General features: G+C 54.7%; 1 protein-coding gene across 1 annotated transcript in view; it reads right to left on the bottom strand.

Moving 5' to 3' along the window:
- The window catches only part of KCNT1 (potassium sodium-activated channel subfamily T member 1), a 38,069-nt gene extending 19,910 nt beyond the window's left edge, over nucleotides 1–18,159 (bottom strand). Inside the window, exons 1-3 of the mRNA XM_026860719.1 lie at nucleotides 17,908–18,159; nucleotides 6,985–7,026; nucleotides 851–858 (exon numbers count right to left, since the gene is read on the bottom strand). Coding sequence (XP_026716520.1) covers nucleotides 851–858; nucleotides 6,985–7,026; nucleotides 17,908–18,113 — 256 coding nt within the window. The 5' untranslated portion in view covers nucleotides 18,114–18,159. The remainder of the gene's footprint in view (nucleotides 1–850; nucleotides 859–6,984; nucleotides 7,027–17,907) is intronic.
- Nucleotides 18,160–20,247: the final 2,088 nt, after the last annotated feature.

The following is a 20,247-nucleotide window of genomic DNA, read 5'->3' as shown; positions in this document are numbered from 1 at the left end:
TGATTGGAAAGCAGCTGCTACTCGCTCTGACAACAGAGGGATAAACAAATATTTACTGAGCATTAATGCCGAGCTGATTGGGCAGCAAATTGGGAAGGGTTTGATGAGACCCTCATTGCTCAGGAGTCCCTCGTTCCGGTACCCACCGGCACATGCTGGCGTCTCACAGCCAGCCTGACCGCTCGTGGGGGAACTACTCAGCATGTAAGAGGCATGGCACACCCTTGAAAGCTCCTCGGGGCTTCTCATGGAGTGTTTTATCAGGTTGGAAAGTCATATTTTTAATTTACAAGGCTCTTGTGTACAAAATGCAAACGCACAGAGAGAAACCCATCCCCTCAGGCATGATAGCTGGGATAAAATTTTATGTGGGCTATCAAACTTTGCATGCTTCTGCCATAAGGCAGTAACTGCTCTCTGGTTTCACATCCCTTGGAGTGACCCAGTGGGAACCCGCAGGCAGCTGCCCGGGTGACTGGCAGGGACCCGGTGACAGAGGTGACAATAACCAGCAGCCTCGGTGGGGCAGGCACGGATCTCTGCCAAGGCATTCATGCTGGTTACAGCGCCCAGGGGACGGGTGCCCAGGTACAGCCGGCAGCGCTCGGCAAACCCATCAGCAGCAACGTGAGCACATTGCTCCCACCGGGACGGTCCGCGGAATCCAGAGAAGAAAATGCTAAAACACAAATGCACCCAAGTTGGCAGCCGGAGGGTTTCACCGAGAACAAACCTCACCCCAAACATCCCCAGCTGGCAGCAGCGGCGGGGTCAGGAGCTGAGCCTGCATCTCCCCTGGAGCCCTGAGGCTCGTGGGCTTGAGAAGGGAGCAGGGAGGCGAGTGGGCAACCACGGACCCTGCTGTGGGGACACTGGGGAGCGAGCAGGAGGATTCACATGCGCTGGCTCAGACAGCACGATGCCTTCGGAGCAAGCAGCCATAAATGCAGAGCTTCGTAAGCACAGCTTTCACACATGTTAAAATTAATTGTTTCCAAAGTCCGACTTGGCAAATAATTTATCTGTGTCGGGGCATAAATCAGCTGCCACTGCTCGCAACACTGCACACACAAGCTAATTGCTCCTTCTCCTTATTAAAAACGCCCAGGAAACGCTAGGAACTGGCCTTCAGCTCTGTTGTGAGCGCTGGGCACCCCATTTATCAGAGTCCCTGAGGATTAAGCACATCGAGGAGAGGGAGACTTCAGGGAGCACGATTCCTCTCCCAGACATTCGCCTCCGTACCGAAGGAACAAACAGCAATATAAATCTCTGTCGCCAGACAGATGGTTTGCTGATCTATAGCGCTGCAGCCCACCTCGAGACTCTGAATATAAACTCTGATGGATAAGAGAACGGAATGATTAGACGAGATCTAACTTTTTATGACAAAGTAGCCCATGTATTCATCCATCATAACGGCCTCAGGGAGGAAAAATGCTTGGGAAGCAACTGAAGCAGGTCTCAGCGGGGCGGAAAGGGGATGTTTATCACTCCAAAGAGACAAAGGAATAAAAGTGGGTAGAAAGAACACGTTCCTGTGCAGACAACCTAGCCACACTGCTAACTGGGCTAGGCCCTGGGGCTGTATTGGGGTCCACAGCCATGGCCCTGCTGAGCCCCAACACCCCCCCGGGGTGACCGTCCCGGAGGGCTTCTGTCTGGCGGAGGGGGAGGGCAGAGCCAGGGCTCAGTGTGATGGGGACCAGGGTGCTGGTACAGCCCGACAGCCCGCTCCGGCACCAGCACCCGCTCGGCAGGTGCCGAATTAAACCAACACCCCAGAGCCGACCCACAGCTGAACAAGTGACAGCTCCTACCAGGCACCAGCAACCATCCAGAACTATCAAAGCTCCTACTCCACTTCCAGCTGAGCAAAGGAGATGGTACCACCGACAACATACCCTTTAATTTCGTTGTCAAGAAGTTAACTTCAAATTTAAAAAAATCAAGCTAAACTCCAACCGCATTACCACGCCAAAACACACACCCCGACGGGCTCTGCCTTCACAGCAGCTCAGCCAAGCTGGTGCATTCAAGCTGCCCCCTCCCCGCTGCCACGGCCGGGTATCCCGACGGCTGAGCATCCCTCTCGCCCGCCGGGCATCGCTCCCGCCGGGCAGCACCGAGGGGCACGGGCACCACGCCATCCCCCCCACCTTGTCCCGGCTGAACCTCCCCAGGCCACGCAGATAATCAGCACAGCACAAGTTTAGTTACAAGCCCTGTGCTTGGAAGTGTAATTACCACTATTACGCACTTCATAATGCCTGAGCAATTTCATTTTCTTTGCTCGGTTATTTATTGTACTTCATTAATCTAAGATTAGAGGCGATTTGTTCTAAAATGATAACCTCCTAAAAAAAGACACAATAGTTTGCTCAGAAAAGTGTGGGATGCCAGACCAGGATGAGCACAGCCCAGCTCAACAGCACTAAAATAGACACCGAGGCGCACAGCCCTGGCTCCATACCTTCCCCAGAGAGCCGGGGACAAACGCGCTCCTCGTAAAGACAAGTAAACCCCCAAAACCAGCCCCTTACATGCAGTCCCACGCCAGGGCTCACCCGCACGGGCAGCGCAGGCAGGGACGGGGGGGACAGAGACGTACCCCTGAGCTCTGTGTCTCGGGGAGACTTACATGGGCAGGTGGGCGCAGGCAGGTCCCCTCCGGTCCCCGCGGCGTGTGACAGCCACCGGGCACGGCCTGAAAACTGAGACGGCTCCAAGCTCCACCAGGCAGCCAAGGGAGCGAGCTGCCACCCCCCGCGCCGGGATGCTGCCCAAAGCCTCCCTGCTGCCCTGCTGCTTTCCAAAGAAGGACTTAGAAGCCCGGAGAGCTTTTGCTCTACTTTATAACAGAGACTTCTTGCCATGAGAAGCGTATCTTCAAATAAATACGGCTCTTGAAAGTCAAGGAAAAAAAAATAAAAAATCTCAGCATCTCTCTGCGGCTCCAGTCCTCACTCTCACACTCTGGCTGGGTGGGAAATGCCATTCTTGTTCCAGGAAATTTCTCAAGAAACTTCCCCCATCGTGTAGTGGGATGCGAACCAGACTCTCCAGAGATCTGAGGTGGGGGGGGAGAAACCAAAACAAAACCAAAATCTCTGCAATCTGGTGGCTGCCGACGTCCACTTCTGCCAAGAGAGTGTGGTCCTAGATGAGACCCCGCTTCATCCCCCCGCTCTGGCTGAGCCCAGAGGTTGGCTCTGCATCCTCCCTGCAAACCCACACAGGTCAAGTACATCAGAAACGTGGCTGTGGCATACGAGGGCTGCAATCCCAGAAATGTGCTGGTGGCCCAGGTGGGCTCGCTGGGGAAGGGCTGGGGGTACCAGCTGCGGCCCCGGGCAGAGGGAGATGAGGAGCAATGCTGGAGGGGCAGCTCTGCATCGCTGATGCCCTCAGCACCCCGCAGTGGGTACTGTGCAAAGGGCAAGGCGCTGCTAAAGCCACCACAGCCGGGCTGCCGCCCGTCCCTCGCTTGGCCACCAGCCCAGCGCAGAGAGCAGCCGGTGCCAGCTGGGCCCCGCGGGGCGTCAGGAGAAGCTGAGTGGAAGCCAAAGTCCTTCCCAAATAAACCACTGAATCAGCCAGCTTGAGGCTCAGATACCCGCTGACGGGCAACCACATGAACTGCCCAGGCTCAACTCCAGCAGCTGCCAGCCCCCTCGATTGCCTCCGGAGATGCTCTTTCCTTTTTTCCACTGTTTTCTTGATGGCAACAGGCACTTGGGTACAGAAGCTACAGCGAGATGGATGACACCGAGTGAGTGTTGTGTACTGAACACCACTCTTGTGACCTCCGCGTTTGCCATCCTCCATCTATCCCGGGGCAAGCGGAGGACGGGGGGCAGCTCCAGCCCTCCGCAGCCGAGCTCCCAGCTCGCCGGCGCGACAAGCTGCTCCCAGCGCACCGTTTTGAGATGGAAAAGGGGAATAGCTGTATGGCTGCGTGTGTATAGAAAACCTGGGTGTCTGCCAAAGCAAGAAGCAAGGAACAGGCTGCCCCCACGCTCAATAAGCAGTAATTGAACAATTACTCAAAGGAGGATGGTTGTGGGTTTCAACAAGGCTGTACCAGCTCAGCGCCGGCGAGCGTGCAAGAAAACGGCTTCAAAACTGCGTGGGGCTGCAAGGCTCGGGGCGGGGGGGGCATCTCCTGCCACAGCCCCGCCATCCCCTGCGTCCCCCCGCCATGCACCAGGCAGCCACGCAGGGACCAGCCCACAACTTGGGCTCTGGGAAATCTGCGCCGTGTCCCTCATCAGCCGGGGACGTGCGTGGGTTCACCCCTCCTGCGGAGAAGCCGGGCAGGACCGATGCTGCACTGCCCGCCAGGCAGGGCTGGACACCCAGTCACCCTCCCACCGAGCCGTGCCGCGGCCAGGAGCTTTCCTCCTGCATATCTCAGCTTCTCTAGAGGGTTATCAAACACCCCCGAACACTTCTCGCCGCAGCAGCTTCTCCAATAAACCACTTGCCTCTCGCCACTTTGGGGGGCAGAGCCCCCTCCTCGCCAACGCTGCCAACTCGCAGAGGGAAGGGGAGAGGGAAGACGTGTCTCAGGATAAAAAACTGGGACCAGGAGGGCACATTTCAGCACCTGGGAGGTACCTGAGAACACTTGGGAGACCAGAGGGAAAGTCCTCACGGTTCAACAGGCCAAGTATTGCAAACAGGGGAAGTCTGCCCATGTTCTAGGAATCGCTCCCGTCGCCCATCCCTTAGAAGCCACTTTCTGCCCCATTCTGCAGAGTCCCGGACGATCCCCATGGATCCTGGCAGCACCCAGTCCCACACAGGCAGTCACAGCCACCGTGGCACCATCACAGCCACCGTGGCACCGTTGTGGCCACCACGGCACTATCACAGCCCCACGGGAAGGCTCCTGCTGGTTCCAGCCTCTCAGCCAGGATGCCTGGGGGGGCCCCACCAGACAGCTGGAGCCCTCCGAGCCGCAGCTCACACAGCGCCAGGAATGAATTCACTGAGCTGCTCGGGCTCTGGGCAGGGCACGTGCCGAGGCACGTCACGATTAGCAAAACTGAGTCCCACACCAATAGACACGCTGCACTGGGAACCAGGACGCTGTGGCACCCATGGCCCCAGGACCAGCTCGGAAACTTGTTTCTTCAAGATTTCATGCATTTACCATGGGAATAAATTGGAAAAGAAGCATCGCCTGTTTTATTATGGAGTGCGATTTTTGCCCAAAGAAAGGAGCGATATTGCCAAACACTCTGCAGCAAATTAAACACAGCTGGATGCAGGTAATGTCATCCTGGCTCCAGCAGTAACACTGCAATTGTGTTTTTGGGGGGATGAAAAGGAAGCTCCGAGCAGCTCCTTCTGGAAAAACTGCCCAAGACCAAGGTTGGTTCCAAAGGCCAGTCCTCATGGCCACTCGTCCTGCGCCAGGAGGTGACCAATGCCCTGAACTCACCCACACAACCCTCCTGTGTCGGTGGGGCAGCGGCCGGGCAGGAGGCACCGCCCCGAGGGCACGAGGGCTCCGCTGAGCTGGGACACAGGCGTCAGCCAGCCCTGACACACGCTGCAGGAAGGGCTTCACAAATCTGTCCTGATTAAAAAAATCATCTGCTGCTGGCCTTCTTTTTCCTGCCTTTTTTTTTTTTTTTTTTTTAGGGAGGACATTGCAATGGAAATGGGATTTTTATCAATTCCTCGTTCCCTGAAGGCAGCTCTAATCCCTCTCCAACTGTATTTAGCAGCTGCAGAGCTAATTTTCAGGCACCAAAGCAAGCACTGGAGGCAGCAGGGATGCACTCAAGGCTTGGAGTTGAAGATCTCTCCAAGTACCAAAGAGCAAGGGGCAGTAATGTTTGAAAAAACCACGAGTTTGGGTCTGGGGTGAAGCAGGACACGCTGCTTCATCCCAGGGCTGCTCCGGTGACTCCCCAACTGGGAGCCCCAGCAAAGGGCCATTCCTGAGGGACAGCACGGCTCTGGATATTGGCACATGTGCGCCTTGGGAAGGTGGCACAGGGTGAGCATGGCCAAGAGGAGCCAGGGGAGCACCAAGGGGCTCCGTGCTGCGCCCAGGTGCAAGCCCACCGACACGCCTGTGGCAAGCGGGGGAGCGGGCCCTGGCCCACAGCCTGCTCCCCGAGCTGGGTGCTGAGCCAGGCAGGACGGGGAGCCCCTGCAGCAAGGATGGGCTATGTGGGGGCCTGATCCCGGCTCTCACTCGGCACTGGCCCTGGGCAAGGACACACTCATCCCCCAGGTCACCTTCCCACTGCATCTCCCACCCAAGGTCTCAGCGGATGCACGGAGCAGCCCCAGCCCTGGCCCCACGCTGCTCGCAGCCGGGCAGTGGCACCACTTGCTCTTAATAAAATAGGAATGATAGAAAAGATTAAAACCCGGGAAGCGAAGAAGCAACGGAATAGCACGCTGTGTTTTGTTTGGCTTATTTGTTTTGCAACATTAGAGATTGACGCTCATGAGTCGGCTCCTGTAATTGCCTCTGCTGATGAATTTGGATTGTTTAATTAGAGTCTGCGCATGGAGCTCATCGCTAATGGGTAATCACCAGTTTGCTGCAAGGATATCGCTTCTTCCCCAAGAAACTTCTCTGTCTCTGAGTGCAGCTACCACTCGCCATGGCGGGCCTCCCTGCCCCTTCAGAAGGGTTTGCTGGTCCCGTACACAACTCCTTGGTGCCAAGAGCAGTAAAGGACCAACCTTGCCCTCATCACCTCCCTTAAAAGCAGAATAATCTTACCACTAATTTAAAGTCAAGGCCAACCACTCCTCTTGGCAGCAGGTACCACCCAAAATACTTGGCTCACAAGACACCACGCACACACGCATCGCACAAACACCCCAAATTGCAAGAGGTTTTTGCTCTCTGGAGAAGGCAGTTGGCTTGTCCCCCATGGAAGAGTGCTGGTCCCCGGGGCCAGCGGTGTCACAGCAGCCCTCACCCCCTCCCCGCGGCGCAGGTGCACTTACTGCGAGAAGGAGGAATCCACGCTGAAGTCCTCGGCATGAGGCCTACAGAGCGAGAGCATCACAGGAGGTGAGGGAAACGTACAGCGGCCAGGCAGAGACCAGAGCGACAGCCGGAGCCATGCCGCAGGGAACACCAACACCGGAGGGACAAGCGACCGCCCGAGGGCTCGGCCGGGGATGTGTCCCTGCTGAGGTCCCCACGATGGGGACGCTGGGGACCCGGTGATGGTCTGGTCGCTTTGCCAGTGTATGGCCCCTTTAAGGACTCAGCTCGATGGAGAAAAAACATTTTTTTTAATGCTTTTTTTAATTTTTTTTTTTTTTTTTAATGAGTCTCGCAAACTGCATCGCTGCTCTGTCTCAAATCAGTGTCATGCTTTCTGCGAAGAAATCAGGTTTTGAAAGTTGCTGGTCGGGGTGTTTCTAGGAACCCAATACTGCATTTCTCCTACACACACCTTCACAGAGCTGATTTGACAGACACAGGTGATGACCAGAGAAAGGAAAACGGAATAAAATAAAAGAACAGAAAGGAACGATGAGAGTAACACAGGGGATCACAGCAGGGGGGAAAAGAAGAACACGGAGACGTAGCGAGAGTGGGTGGGAGGCGAAGGGGCTGTGCTCGTGTACTGTACATCTCACAGACAGACAGACAGCAGCGCAGGGCTATGAAACAAAGCAATTGGAGCTGCAAAAATAAAAAATTCCTTAAAAAAAATGCTCTCTTCGAGACGTAGCCATCACTGGGATGGCCACAGGTCCCTATCACCTGAGCTGGAGCCCTTCCCTGCCTCCCAGCATCCAGCAGTGCCCCCTCTCCTGTCCTCATTTAACATGAGTCAGGGCAGTCGAGACATAACCAGAGCAAAGGGGCCAGTTGCAGCTTGTAAAGGTTTTTTTTTTTTATTTTCTTCTGCTTTGTGCTTTATGAGTCCACAGCGCTCCAGCATAGTTCAAACCAAATAAAGGCAATAAATTCACATTTCAATTAAAATGCGAGTCCAGAGGAAAGATAATTCATCCCTCAGCTACGAGGCACACAGAGCAGCCTCCCTGAGACGTTATTTAGTTTTGCTGCTACTCTGATTTTATCATCTGTGCAAAGACTGCAGGGAGGAGCCCATCACCCCAGAGCCAAACCGCCTGCAGTGAGCACAGGCTGTGCCGACCAGAGCCAACGTCCTGGGTGACGATGACAGTGACATCCCCCCGCATCAGACCCGGGACACCCGCGAGAGCTGCTTGACTTGGGAGAGATGCTCAAGTCAAGGGGCTCCCACCTCCCGCTCTGCGGGCTCAGCCCTGGCCGAGCCTCCGCCACCGCTCCTGGACCCGAGGAGCCCACGGGGGCTCCCACAGGCACCCAGCACCCCCAGCCTGGCTTTGTGGCCCTGTGGCCACACACCCAGCCTTGCTCACGAAAAAAAAAAAAAAAAATCTGCTTGCAAAAAGAAAGCCATTGACCTGCCAGCTTCCCTTGCTCATTTTCAATTTGCTGGGGCGACGAACACGGAGCAGTAAGTCAGTTCACACCCAAGCGGTCTCTCGTGCCACCCATCCCAGCGATGACAAGCCCCAGGGTGGGTCCATCAGCTGCACCGTCCCTCCGAGCAGCCCCAGCGTTTATGAATAACAAACAACCCAGAGTTTCTCCAGCTGCAAACCAGAGGCAAGCGCAGCCCAGGGGAAGGAGCCCCGCAGCTCAGCCTCCCTCCTGCCAGATTGGATTATCCCACATTAGCAGCAGGGGCTGTTCAAGCCCCTCCACTCGCCTTTGGTTTTGCACAGGAGCCTTTTATGCCTCGCAGAGATGTTTATGGGAAGGAAACAGCGAAAGATTTGGCTTTCTCCTAATATACTGCCAGCTGGCAACTGGGAGGACTGGACAAACAGGGGCTTATTTCAGCTGCAACTCCCCAAAGCAGAAGAACACTCCTGGGAACCAAACAGCAATGGCACATTTAATCACACAGCTCGATGGGGTCCTGCAGATCCCGGAGGTTTGGTGTCACTGTGGGTCCCGGAGCATCGGGACGAGCCAGCGTGATTCACAAGACACCTTCCCCAGGCAGGCAAACCACCGGCTCGAGAGGCAAATAAACATCTCCCTCACAAAAAGGCACCAATAAACAGGACTCTGAAGTCATGGACGGACCATAAAAGTCCCCAGCAGGGGTTTTCACCACTCTATGATGTGGTTAAAGCACACGTGAGAAAATAGAAAAAAAAAAAAAAAAAAGCGCTCTGGGCTTCCAAATGAATGAACTGCTTTATGCCGGTGTCAGGGGAAGAACCGACCCCGCGATGTCACACTTCCTCCTTCTTCCTACCAGGCACCCAAATTCTCATGAACAGTCTAATTGCTGAGAAAATATGGAAAATTCTTTAAGAAAACTAAAAATCACTCCAATTCTCATCTGAAAAACAGTTGTTTTCCAGATCCCCAAATTTTTTCAGAAGTGCAAGCCCCGCCCGAGCAGAGATTCCCCTCTGCACAAGCATCCTCCCTTTGCTGCTCCCCACAAACCTCAGCCCAGCCTCTGGGGATTTGTCTGCAGTGCCACTTATCTCACAACTAATGCAGGTTGCCTGCCCAGCAATGAGCCCTTTTGTGTTCAGTCTCACTTGAGAGGAAAGAGTCGATTTACGATGTACAGAATTAAAGCCATTTAAGTGAGTCAGAAAGGTTACGCTGGCTTTTAATGTGTTTTACATAATCTACTTTAAACTCACTTTTTTATTTCATCCAGATCCGCCTCCCTGAGCATCCCTGCGCGGACAAACCTCGTCTCATCTCATTCCTATCACAAAAGGTAACTAGGCACGGGCGGCAGGCCCGACTTTTGCTCCCCTCCTGACTCCAGGGTCTGGGAGAGAAGTGCCCGGAGAGGGAAAGCCAAAGCCCCTCCTCTGGGCCCTGCAAACCCTTACACCAGGAATCCGAGCTCCCAGCTGGCACAAGCAGCATCACCCGGGGAGAGGGGCAGAGCAGGGAGGGACAAGAGAAAGGAGAGGAGCGGAGGGGGAAGAAACTTTGCCGCTACAGAGACAGGTCTGGCATCACGTTTCGAGCTGCAGCCCCTTGCAGAAGGGAAAGGTTTTATTAGAAGGTGAAGAGACAATGGCGTATTTATTATTAGAACAAAAGCCACTCATAAACCTTGCTTATGTACCAGAGAGAGCAATCACCTGCCCACCCACACTGTGCGGCAGCGCCTCGCCTGAGCAGCCACCTTGTCACCCCCCTCCTGCCTCCTCGGCTCCAGTTCCAGCTCCAGCACACCCCAGTAAAGCCAGTTCCCGTCCCTGGAGCTGGGCAGGGGTGCGGGCAGCACCCCCTGGGCCCTGCTCCCCCAAGGATTCGGGCTGCGGACCCAAGGCTCTTCGCCCCGGGGAGGGGAAGGCAGCCCCAGCTCTCCCCCCAGCTCCGCCAGGGCCCTGCGGGATCTGGGTGGCATTTAGCTCATCCTTTTCATGCAGATACTTTGCGGCTGAATCCTTTCCCTGTGTTTAAAGTGGTTGAAGATGCTCAGACGGAGGAGAGAGCAGCAAAGCATGGCAGCAGCTCCGCTGAGCTCACAGAGAGACCCGCTCCCTCCCAGCGAACTCCCTGCCAGCTCCACACCATTGCCGCTGTCTCCTGATTTTTCCGGGAGGTATTTTGGTAAATGAAGGGTATTAAAAATTCACTTCTGGTCATGCAGTTCCTATTCAATTTACAGCCATCGTTTCCAAGAAAAAAAAAAAAAAAAAAAGCATGCCTTGACTTAAAGCCCCTGGAAGTTACAAAGACACAAGTAATGACCTGCCAACACCACACGCGGCTTCAGGCTGCTTAATAACCACTTGCAAGGCTCAGAGGCGTTTCGAGACCAACATTTCGACTCCGTCTCAGAGCCGGAGGAAAAGAGCTGTCAGATTTAGTGCCCTTTAGCCCCCGGTCTTGAAATGCCTCCAAGACAGGGGCAAGGCAGGGGGTTGAAGATGAACCAAGCAAAGTAACTGCTTGGAAAGGCTTCCTGAAGTGGTGTTCATCCTCTAAGACATGAGACGCACCATGGTTCCTACCATATTGACAGTGAGAAACTCATCCCCCAAAAATAGCCTGATGTGAGAAGGACAGATGGGAGGAGACGAAAAAAGAAAGTAAAGAGGGGGAGAAGGAACGAGCGAGAGGAAAGGGAGAGGAAGATGCACGCGTCCTGCTTGCAAACACGTGTGAGAGGGGAGGGCTTGCTCGGCTGCGGGACGGAGCAGGGGTAACCCCCGAGAGAGGTCTCCAGCCCCCAGCACCCCTGTTCTGAAGGAAGCTCAGCAAGCTGGACTGGTGGGCACCTGGAAAAGCCACTGATGGCTCCAGGCACGCGCTGACAGCTGCCCGACGGCTGGAGAAGTGCCACACGACCAAACCCTCCCGCCACGGCAGCAGTGCAGGCAGCGAGAGCGCAGCTGCCTCCTCCCCGCGTGGCACCACTTCGAGGGACTCTTGTTTAATCGCGGAGGTAGCTTTTTCTTGGCGTTCCTCTGCAAAACCTACATCGCAATTAAATAGACGCAAAGTTTAGAAACAAACGAGGCGCGGTGCCAAAAGCGCGGCACTGCCCGCTGTGGCTGGACGAGCCGTTCCCAGCCCAGTGCCCGGCAGCTCCTGGCGCTGCCTGCAATTACCTTTCAGAAAGTCTTGGCTCTCCCAGAGGGGTGGGCGCTGCCAAGGCTGGGCACTGGGCTCTTGCCCGCTGGGCGAAAAGGCCCGAGGATGCTGAGGCAGCTCTAACGCACTCCTCCCTGCCTTTCCTAATGAGCCAAACGAGTCCCTGCGCTCCCGCCAAGATGCTGAGCCTCGTGGAAGAAGGACTGTGCGTGAGCTCGGAGGTGGGTGGCGAGACCCCGCTCTGCCACAGTCCTGCACGGCCCCGACAGCTGAGCTGGCAGCTTGTGCCCACCCAGAGGGATGGCCGCGGCTGGCAGCCTGCTCTCACCGAGGCAGGGAAGCCTCTGCCAGAGGAGGAGGAGGAGGAGGAGGAGGAAGAGCAGGAGGAGGAGGAGGAATGTGCTAATCCCCATAGCCTGATGGGACCTGGGGGGAATGAGGAACCTCAAATGAACAGAGCAAAAACCCAAGTGTGCGTTTTGAGTGAAGTCATCCTTGGGTTAGGTGCTGCGTCTGCATGTCAGCGCCTATCTAGGGCACCGAGATATCAGCGGCGCTGGCACCTCACCAGCAGCCGTGGGAGGAGCACTCGGCGCTTCCAAAACTCAGCCTGTTCCCCTCAGGTGCCCGGCTGCAGCGCTGCCAGCTTGGGAGTCAGCATCGCCCCGCGCCCAGGGGGATGCAAACGCTTTCTGCCAGAGTGTGCCTGGGGACAGGGATTTGGGGGACAGGGACCACAAACACGGGATCAACCACCGAAACACATCCAAAACCTGCAGGAGGGAGCTCAGAGCTGAGCCCCGGCTGGGACATGGTGATGTGGGTCTTGTCCCTGCACAAAGGTACAAAACGGGGAGGATGAGCAGAGATTGGGGGCCATTCCAGCACAGCTCTGGGATGAGACAAGACACAGCCAGGCTCAAGCCCCCACGCCGCAGCCCGGGATGCAGCGGCTGGCTGTGTTTGCCAACGGCTCTCTTTGGCGCGAAGGATGGCAGCTGTCAGCTCGCTGTGCTGGCAGCCCGGATCCAGGATCGTTTCCTGTTCATCAGGATCAAGCAGCGCGTTTGCATGTTGCCCTTATAACGGAGTTCAGCAACGAGCACCCGGTGGTTTGGTCCTACGCTGAAAACACGCTCAGCGTCGCGCAGCAATGCCCGCTGCCACACGGGAGGGAAATGCCCAGGTTAAATGGTGTGTGAGCGGTGCCAACCCCCCACAGAGCCATATGCTGGTGCCTGGAAGAACAACCCAAGGAAACGACACCCAAGGCTGTGAGGAGAGGTGATGCTCAGCGGGCACCTTCCCAGGGGGACGCTGGGCACGGGCCCGCAGGCGGGCTGGGTGGTTGGACCCCAGCTCCGAAACCCACCGGCAGTTTGGTTCCTCCTGGGGGAAGGCTCCAAGGTGCCGTGCTCCAGCCTGAGCAACCATCACAGAGCATCAACACCCTGTCAGCCAACAGCCCCCCGGCACAGCAAACCCTGGGTGCATTCGGCGCTCTCTGTACCTGCCCGCTGCCAGAAATACATCCCCACGGCGGGCTGCCCAGCCCAGCCCCGCCAGAAGAGAAGCAGATCAAGGGCAAAGCACTTTGTAAGTGAAACCCTCTGGCCCTCCCAGGCTCTGTTTCAGGGTTTCTCCATGAAGGCTGCCGCAGGGACCCTGCCTGCAGCCACACGGGTCCCTGCCCGCCCCGGGGACACGCACCAGCGCTGCCTTCACAAAGAGGCACGGACGGTCCCAGCTCAGAAAGGAGATGTGCAGGGGGTAGGTCTGGCACAGACGCAGAAATCCTCCCATAATCAAACCATCCCGATACCCCTCAGCCTCAGCATTTCCCCGATTTCTGATATAAACCCTCATCTGGCAGCCAAGAGAGTAGGGGCAGAAGAATTGAGGCTGAACTGTGCGTGTTGGCAGGGCAGGGGTGGGCAAACCCTGCTCAGGGAAGCCCCTGGCACAGCATTTCTCCTGCACAAAACCACCTCACCCAAAGCCGAAGGGGCAAATCAGCATATGCTGTTCACTGAAGACAGATACATCTCCAAAAGCTTTGTTGGAAAAAGCTTTTGTAAAAGAAATAGTAAAAAAAAATAAAAAAATTAGCTGTTGACTTATTTTCCTCCAGGAGGGGATTCAAGCAACACAGCCCAGCAAAGGCTCGACAGCAGCAGGAATTGCACCCAGGCACTTGCTGCTGTGACCCGCTACACAGACCATCACTGGGAAAGCCGGCTGCAAGCACAGACTGGTTGTAATGGTTTCAACGGCCAGACTGGCCCTTCCTGCTGGTCCGCTTGTGCGCGAGTGTCAGGCGATAAAAAACACATTTAGCGAGACCTGTTTGTTAACGCCTGGCTGTCCCTTGGGGGAACAAACTGGTCAGAAATTGGTCAAACAAATTGGTCAGAAATTACATTTTCAGACACATTTGGGTGACTTCCTCACTCTCCAGAGTGCGTTCCCTCCAAGAAGCGGTGCGCTGACCTCGCCCTAGCAGAGTGCTGCTATTTCTCACTGAGCAGATTCCAGCCGCCTTATTGACTGTAACACGGCTGAAGCAAAGTCCCATTTATTCCTGCCAAAAATATCTCAAACCGAGAGACAAGGCAAGGCTGTGGGAGGTGGGGCTGTGCAGCCCGAAGGAGAGAAAGGAAGGATCTAATTGCTGCCCTCGGCTACTGATGGGTGAGGTGTAGTCAGCCTCCTCTCAGATGCACACAGCAAAAGGACCAGAGGGAACGGGTACAAGATGCAGCAACGGAAAAATTTTTTGTCCTGAGAGTGATCAAGCTCTGAACCAGGCACCCAGAAAAACTTGAGAAATCTCCAACTCGCGAGATGTTCAAAACTCAGCAGGACTGGTCCTGAGCCAGCCGAGCCAACTTTAAAGTTAGTCGGGCTTTGAGAAGGGCTTGGACCAGAGCCCTCCAGAGGTGCTCTCCAGCCTCGACTCTTCTGCAATGCTGATTTTTTTCCCCCCAAACCTCAGCAGTTCAGATTTCGGCTGTCGGCAGCTCAGCGAACACAACACAAAGAGGGGAGGGTGGAAATGTGGGGCAGGGAGGGGACACGCAGCACTGCCAACCTCTGGTCCTCCCCAGGCAGAGCTTCAAAACCAGATACCTTAAGAGTATGTTTGCAATCCATTAAGAGTAACAGTGTGCCCCAGGACGGGCAGCGGTCAGAGCTTCCCCTGCTTCCAGCAGAGCTGCATAAACAGGACACGATTATCTTGTAAAAATGTTTGTTTGCGCTTTTAAACCCACACCTCCGGTGTTACAGAGATCGCCAGCCCATGAAATGGGATCCAAACAGATATTTACATGTCCTCGTGCCTGCCGGCGGCTTCCTCCCAAACACAAAGCTGCTCAACGGGGAGCACAGCGCTTTTCTGTGACTTCGTCCCCTACCACACCTCCCTCTCCCAGATTCTCCCCCAGCACAAGCCATGTGGGACCAACATGCCTCAGGAAAAGACCAGCTCACAGGGGAAGGACGCAACGTTCCCCAGCTTGCTCCGGCCACGACTGCTTCGTGCCAGCAGAGTTTTGGTGCCCAGGCGGCAGGTCTGGCAGCAGAGCCTGCCCTCCCCGGCGTGGCCAGGAGGCTGCTCTGCTTCCATCCCTTCTCAGAGCAGTTCCTGACGTAGCTCCAAGCATCTTCAGCGGGAGCTACTTCCACACAAGCAGCCTGGGCTGGTCCCTGAACTCCCCTTTTGCCTCCAGGTGTGGAATAACACATGGCTGTGGAGTGGCTTCTCTTGAGATGAACTCAAATCCTTTCCTCCTGTTTTGACTGAGAACCCCTAAAAGCTTTGAGATGCTGCAATGACTAAGAGACAGAGTAAGGAGGTAAACAAAGGTAGGTGAGAATAAACTCCAGTGTCTTCATTCGTCTGGAGGATTCATTTACATCCCTGAGAACATCCTGTAACATGGCATCTCCCACCATCACCTGGCAATTCCACTCCCAACTCCCAGTGACAACTGTCACTCCTAACTTGATAACGCTGCTTGCGTCTGGCTTTGGAGGAGACAAAGCATCTCAAACACGCTATTCATCATTTCCAAAGCAATCTCCCTGCCTTTGTGCCTTGCACATGCAGCGAAAGAGAACTGCACAATTCTCAGTCTTAATTGCCAACTCAGTTGTCGAGAAGCAGCGCACAAAGAAGGAAAGCCCGGCAGTCGGGAATTGAGACACTGCAAGCAACGGCTCGCAGGGCTCGGCCCGCTGCCAGAGGAGTGTAAAAGTGTTGCCATCAACTTCTCTACCTCTTGGCAGCATTAGTTCCTTACAACAAGACTGCAGCAAAACGCCTGAAATTCCGTTGCAACCCAGGGAATTGGGTTCTTCTCTAAAGCCCTGAAGCACCCTGGTGTGCTCTGCACGCTTGGCCTTCTGGCAGTGGGCCACTACAACCCTGTAGCTGTGTGATTTTTGGAATTGCTGCCCCCCCAGATCCAGTGACGTCTTGCAGCACCCCTCCTTTGTGCCATATTCCCCCCAAGAGACAAGGAGGGTCAGCCCTGGGAGGGAGGTTTGGCTCCCTGGTCCTGAACAGGAATTCACCAAGCCCCTGAGCGCAGGAGAGGAGGAGAATCCCCTCTCGGGTGTTGAAGCACAGCTGATGAGTGGTGGTTGGGATGAGTTTGCACGAGTCCTCCAGTTGCAAGGAGGAGTCTTTTTCTAGCCCCAGTGCATCTGGACACGAACATCCTGGCACTGCTCTGAGGGGGACATGAAGGGCAAAGGGAAGGAAGCAAGTTCCCTCCAAGGGCTTTGCCGGCAGTAGTGTTCAGGACATGCCTTCGGGTACCGCCGGAACAGGTCACTCTTTGATATCTCTTTGAAGCAATGAAAGCAGGACACGAAAAAAGAGCGAAGGCAGTCTGATGGACACTGAGGGCACATACAGATTGCTTGTCACAACATGCCAAGAGCACTCAAGCCTCAGGGATTTAGTTCCAGTGCAGCCACCCGATGCCCATTTGCAGCCTCCCACATGCGCAAGCCCTCGCCTCACGAAGTGCGAAGGCAACGACCCACAGGATCCAAGTGTCAGCTCACGAGAGCACCGGCACCGGGGCCACCCGGAGAGTTGACACACCACTCATCACACCGAGACAAGCAACGCCAGCCCTGCAAGTACGCCAGGACTCTGCCTCCCAGACCTGGAGACCAAAGCACGTGCCCGGCGCAGCTCGGCACCGGGGGAATGCTCACGCCGATGCCCCTGCCCTGCTCCCACAGCACACACCTCCCTCCTCGGCTTCCCCGGCGGGGACCACGCCGGCTGGTCCTGGCTCGCTGCCGTCTTCCCCCAGCCCACCAGTGAGATACACTAAGACACTGAAACGGAGGTGGTTCAGTCCTTCCAATCTTCCAAGCAAGTAAAATTCCCCATGAGCACGAGCTTTCTTACAGGGCTAATTTGGACTGGAAACCGGAGCTAGAAACAGCACCAAATTACATCCTAGAAGATATACAGTACACAGTCACAGGTGAGGCAGTTTTTGCCAAGAAGGAAGACAGCATGGATGGGCTGCAAGACTGAATAGATGGGGGTTAAAAAAAAAAAAACAACAAAAAAAAAAACAGAAAATGGAATGAACAGAACAAGAACTGAATTACTGACATATGCATCCTCATCGTAACTAGGGGACCTGGCTTCTTCGGAAACACTGTCATTCAAGTGCAGTGTAAAGCGTTTTTATCCTCCTGAAAACCAGCTCATTTCTGTCTGTACACATCAGCTGTGTGCTCGCCGAAAGAGGCTGCAGCATTTTGTATGGTAGCTGCTTTTTTTTTTTTTTTTTCAGTTACAAATAAATCATTCCTCAGATAGGGGCTTGAGCATCTCCTCTTCCATGCAAACATGGTGCTTATGTACAGTGCATACTGTGGCGTTAGCAGTGTAAATAAGCTTCAGTTTTATACCTCACAGATAAGGCGCAGTGCAAGTTCCCGGTGTTGTGTGGCAGCCCCACAGTCTCAGGGCTGCCATTCAGACAGGCTTGTGGCATATGAAAAGACAAGAAGCACTTATAAAAAATTTAAAGGAACTAGCTTTCTTCTGCTCCAGCTACCTATTTCATAATACAACTTCGGAGCCGGTGCGGCTCTGTAACGTAGCTACCAGCAGGATATGATCCACCACCCCTCCAGCCCGTGGTGGCACTAATCCTTTCCCTCTCATTTAAAAGATAAAAGGTGCTGCCTCCCCCCGCAAAGCCCCACGCACCACCGCAGTCCTGCAATACCTTTGTCCGACATCGCTCCCCAAGGATCCCATCCTCCGAGCCGGTAACAAGGGGCTCACCCCATGGACATCTTCTGTCGTCGCTGGTGGGACGGTTTTTACATGGGAATTGCTCTCCGATGGGGAATTCTTCAGCTTGGCTCTCGCCATCCTGCGAGCTTTGGCTGCCTCTCCGACTTCCTCCTCTTTCCCCCCGAACTCTCTCATACATAGCAACCCTCACCGCATTCAGTTTAGAGCTGTCGGCATGTACCATCTCCTTCCTTCTTCTCTCTCCCCACTCACGGCAGCTCAGTGGAACAATCCTGCCCTGTACATTTATTTTGGTAGTGAGGGGAGTCAAGGCAAACTCTCTGGCCTTGCTGCTGCAATGAATTTGGTGCAAAACAGCTGAGAAAACATCCACAATGCAGAAATCTCTGAAATGGCTTTGTTTAGTAAATAATGTAATTGCCTTGGCTGCCTCCTTTAAAAAAAAAAAAAAATGATCGCCTTGCTCTTATCACCACAAGCAGGGCAGGGGCTGAGGGATTATTTTTTCCCTATCCCTGCTTTCCAGTAGCAACGTGAGGGGGAGGAAGCTATTTTATCTTATTTCTCTGTGTAAAGAGCAGCGTGTGGACTGCATGCCAGGGAACAGACTCAGCGTGCGTGGCTCACAGACACAAAGCAGCAGAGCGAGGTCCCCTCCTAAACACACCCGCTGGGAACAGAGCAGAGAGGAACTTGCTGCTGCTTCCCACGGCGCTGCCAGTCACTGCTCACCTGGCCGGGCTAGAACAGCGCCCGCAGAGGTGCAGGCCACCTGTCCCTGAACAAGCCAGCTTTCCCTCTTCAGGTGAGAACAAAAGGTGCTGCTCCTTCAACCCTTCAACATGCTTGGCATCGATTTCTCAAGATGTCAAACAGAAATGGGAATTCACCGTGACCAGGGGAGCCCTGAGTCCCCCAGTGCACAGGTGGGACTGGAAAGGTGGGCTCGTGCATCCTGCCTCTTTTGGGGGATGCCACTGGTCCATAGCTGCTCCTGCTCGTGCTCAGAGCATCAACAAAGAGCATCTTCAAGCAGGACATGAGGGTGCTGCAGCACGCTGGGCTGGAGCTGCTGCTCCAGGGCTCACCACCACATGGCAGCACCCCATGGCATGGCCTCACTGCATGCCAACGTCACCCCACGACATGCCAACGTCACCCCATGACATGCCAACGTCACCCCATGACATGTCAACGTCACCCCACGACATGTCAGCATCACCCCAGTGCTCACCACTGTCGCACAGCAATACTACCCCACTCTACGCCTCAAATAACCCCCCTTGACTGATCACCAGTGAGACATCGTGACATGAAAAGCCAACACAAAGAATTAAACCCCACCGCAGGATTGCTTTAAAATGAACACGAGGCACAAAGACCCGACATATTGATCCCTGGGTCTTCCCAGAGGTTGGGAAAGGACAGCTCTGTGAGGTAAGGGCAGGAGCTGCCCGGAAATGGGAAATCTGGGACCCAAAGGACTTCAACTTTCAGAACAAAAAGCCGTCGTTCTCCTCTGGCACCAGCTGCGTGCCCAAACCACACTGCACACTCCCACACCGCCACGAGGCTATCGGAGCACGCGGCACCACCGTCCTGCACCAAACTCTGGGGAGAAAAGGCCGGTCCTTTTCCTCCTCTCTCTTACCAGTGATCTGTCAGGCATGGGCTCCGCTCGCTGTCCTCCCCGCTAAGATCGGTACCTGACCAGGACTGACCCGTGACACAAAGGCAGGCCCTGACTGCTCTGGGAAGACAAACCAAGTCCCTGTTTCCTGTTAACCAAACCCTTGTTTCCCTACTCAGGGCATTATTTCTTAATGGGATTTCACCATAAAACATACTTTATTTCAGCACTTTGAAATGTAAAATGGATAAAAACCCACAGCCCATTTACTGTTGTGCCAGCTCTCAGCATACACTTAATTTCTGCTTTTGCCTCAAAATGATTCATTAGCTCAATGCATTCGTTTTCTAACAGAGTCATTCCTCTCTGCTCCATGGCTTGCTTCAGCCTCATCTTCAACTTATCGCTCTGTATCTGTTTACTTCAGGGAGTTGTTCTCAAGCCCCAGCCATAACTGCTGCTGTCAGCCCTCCGGGTTGGACTGTGCCTGGTGAATCCTCCCGGACAACAGGAGTCCCTGGGACTGGGGCAGTCGGGTCTCACTTTTAGGGAGCTATTAGCAAATTCTACACTGTAGCCTGTTCCTAATTCCAGAAGAACATTAATTTCAGGGTTGAGATTAGATGTGAAAAGGGGTTTATGCTTAAATTACAATCGCGGCAGTAGTGCCATCAAGCA

The sequence above is a fragment of the Athene cunicularia genome (genome assembly GCF_003259725.1).
Source record: "Athene cunicularia isolate RWA chromosome 17 unlocalized genomic scaffold, athCun1 chr17_part1, whole genome shotgun sequence".
Classification (NCBI taxonomy): domain Eukaryota; kingdom Metazoa; phylum Chordata; class Aves; order Strigiformes; family Strigidae; genus Athene; species Athene cunicularia.
This window is presented reverse-complemented; position numbering and strand designations above follow the sequence as displayed.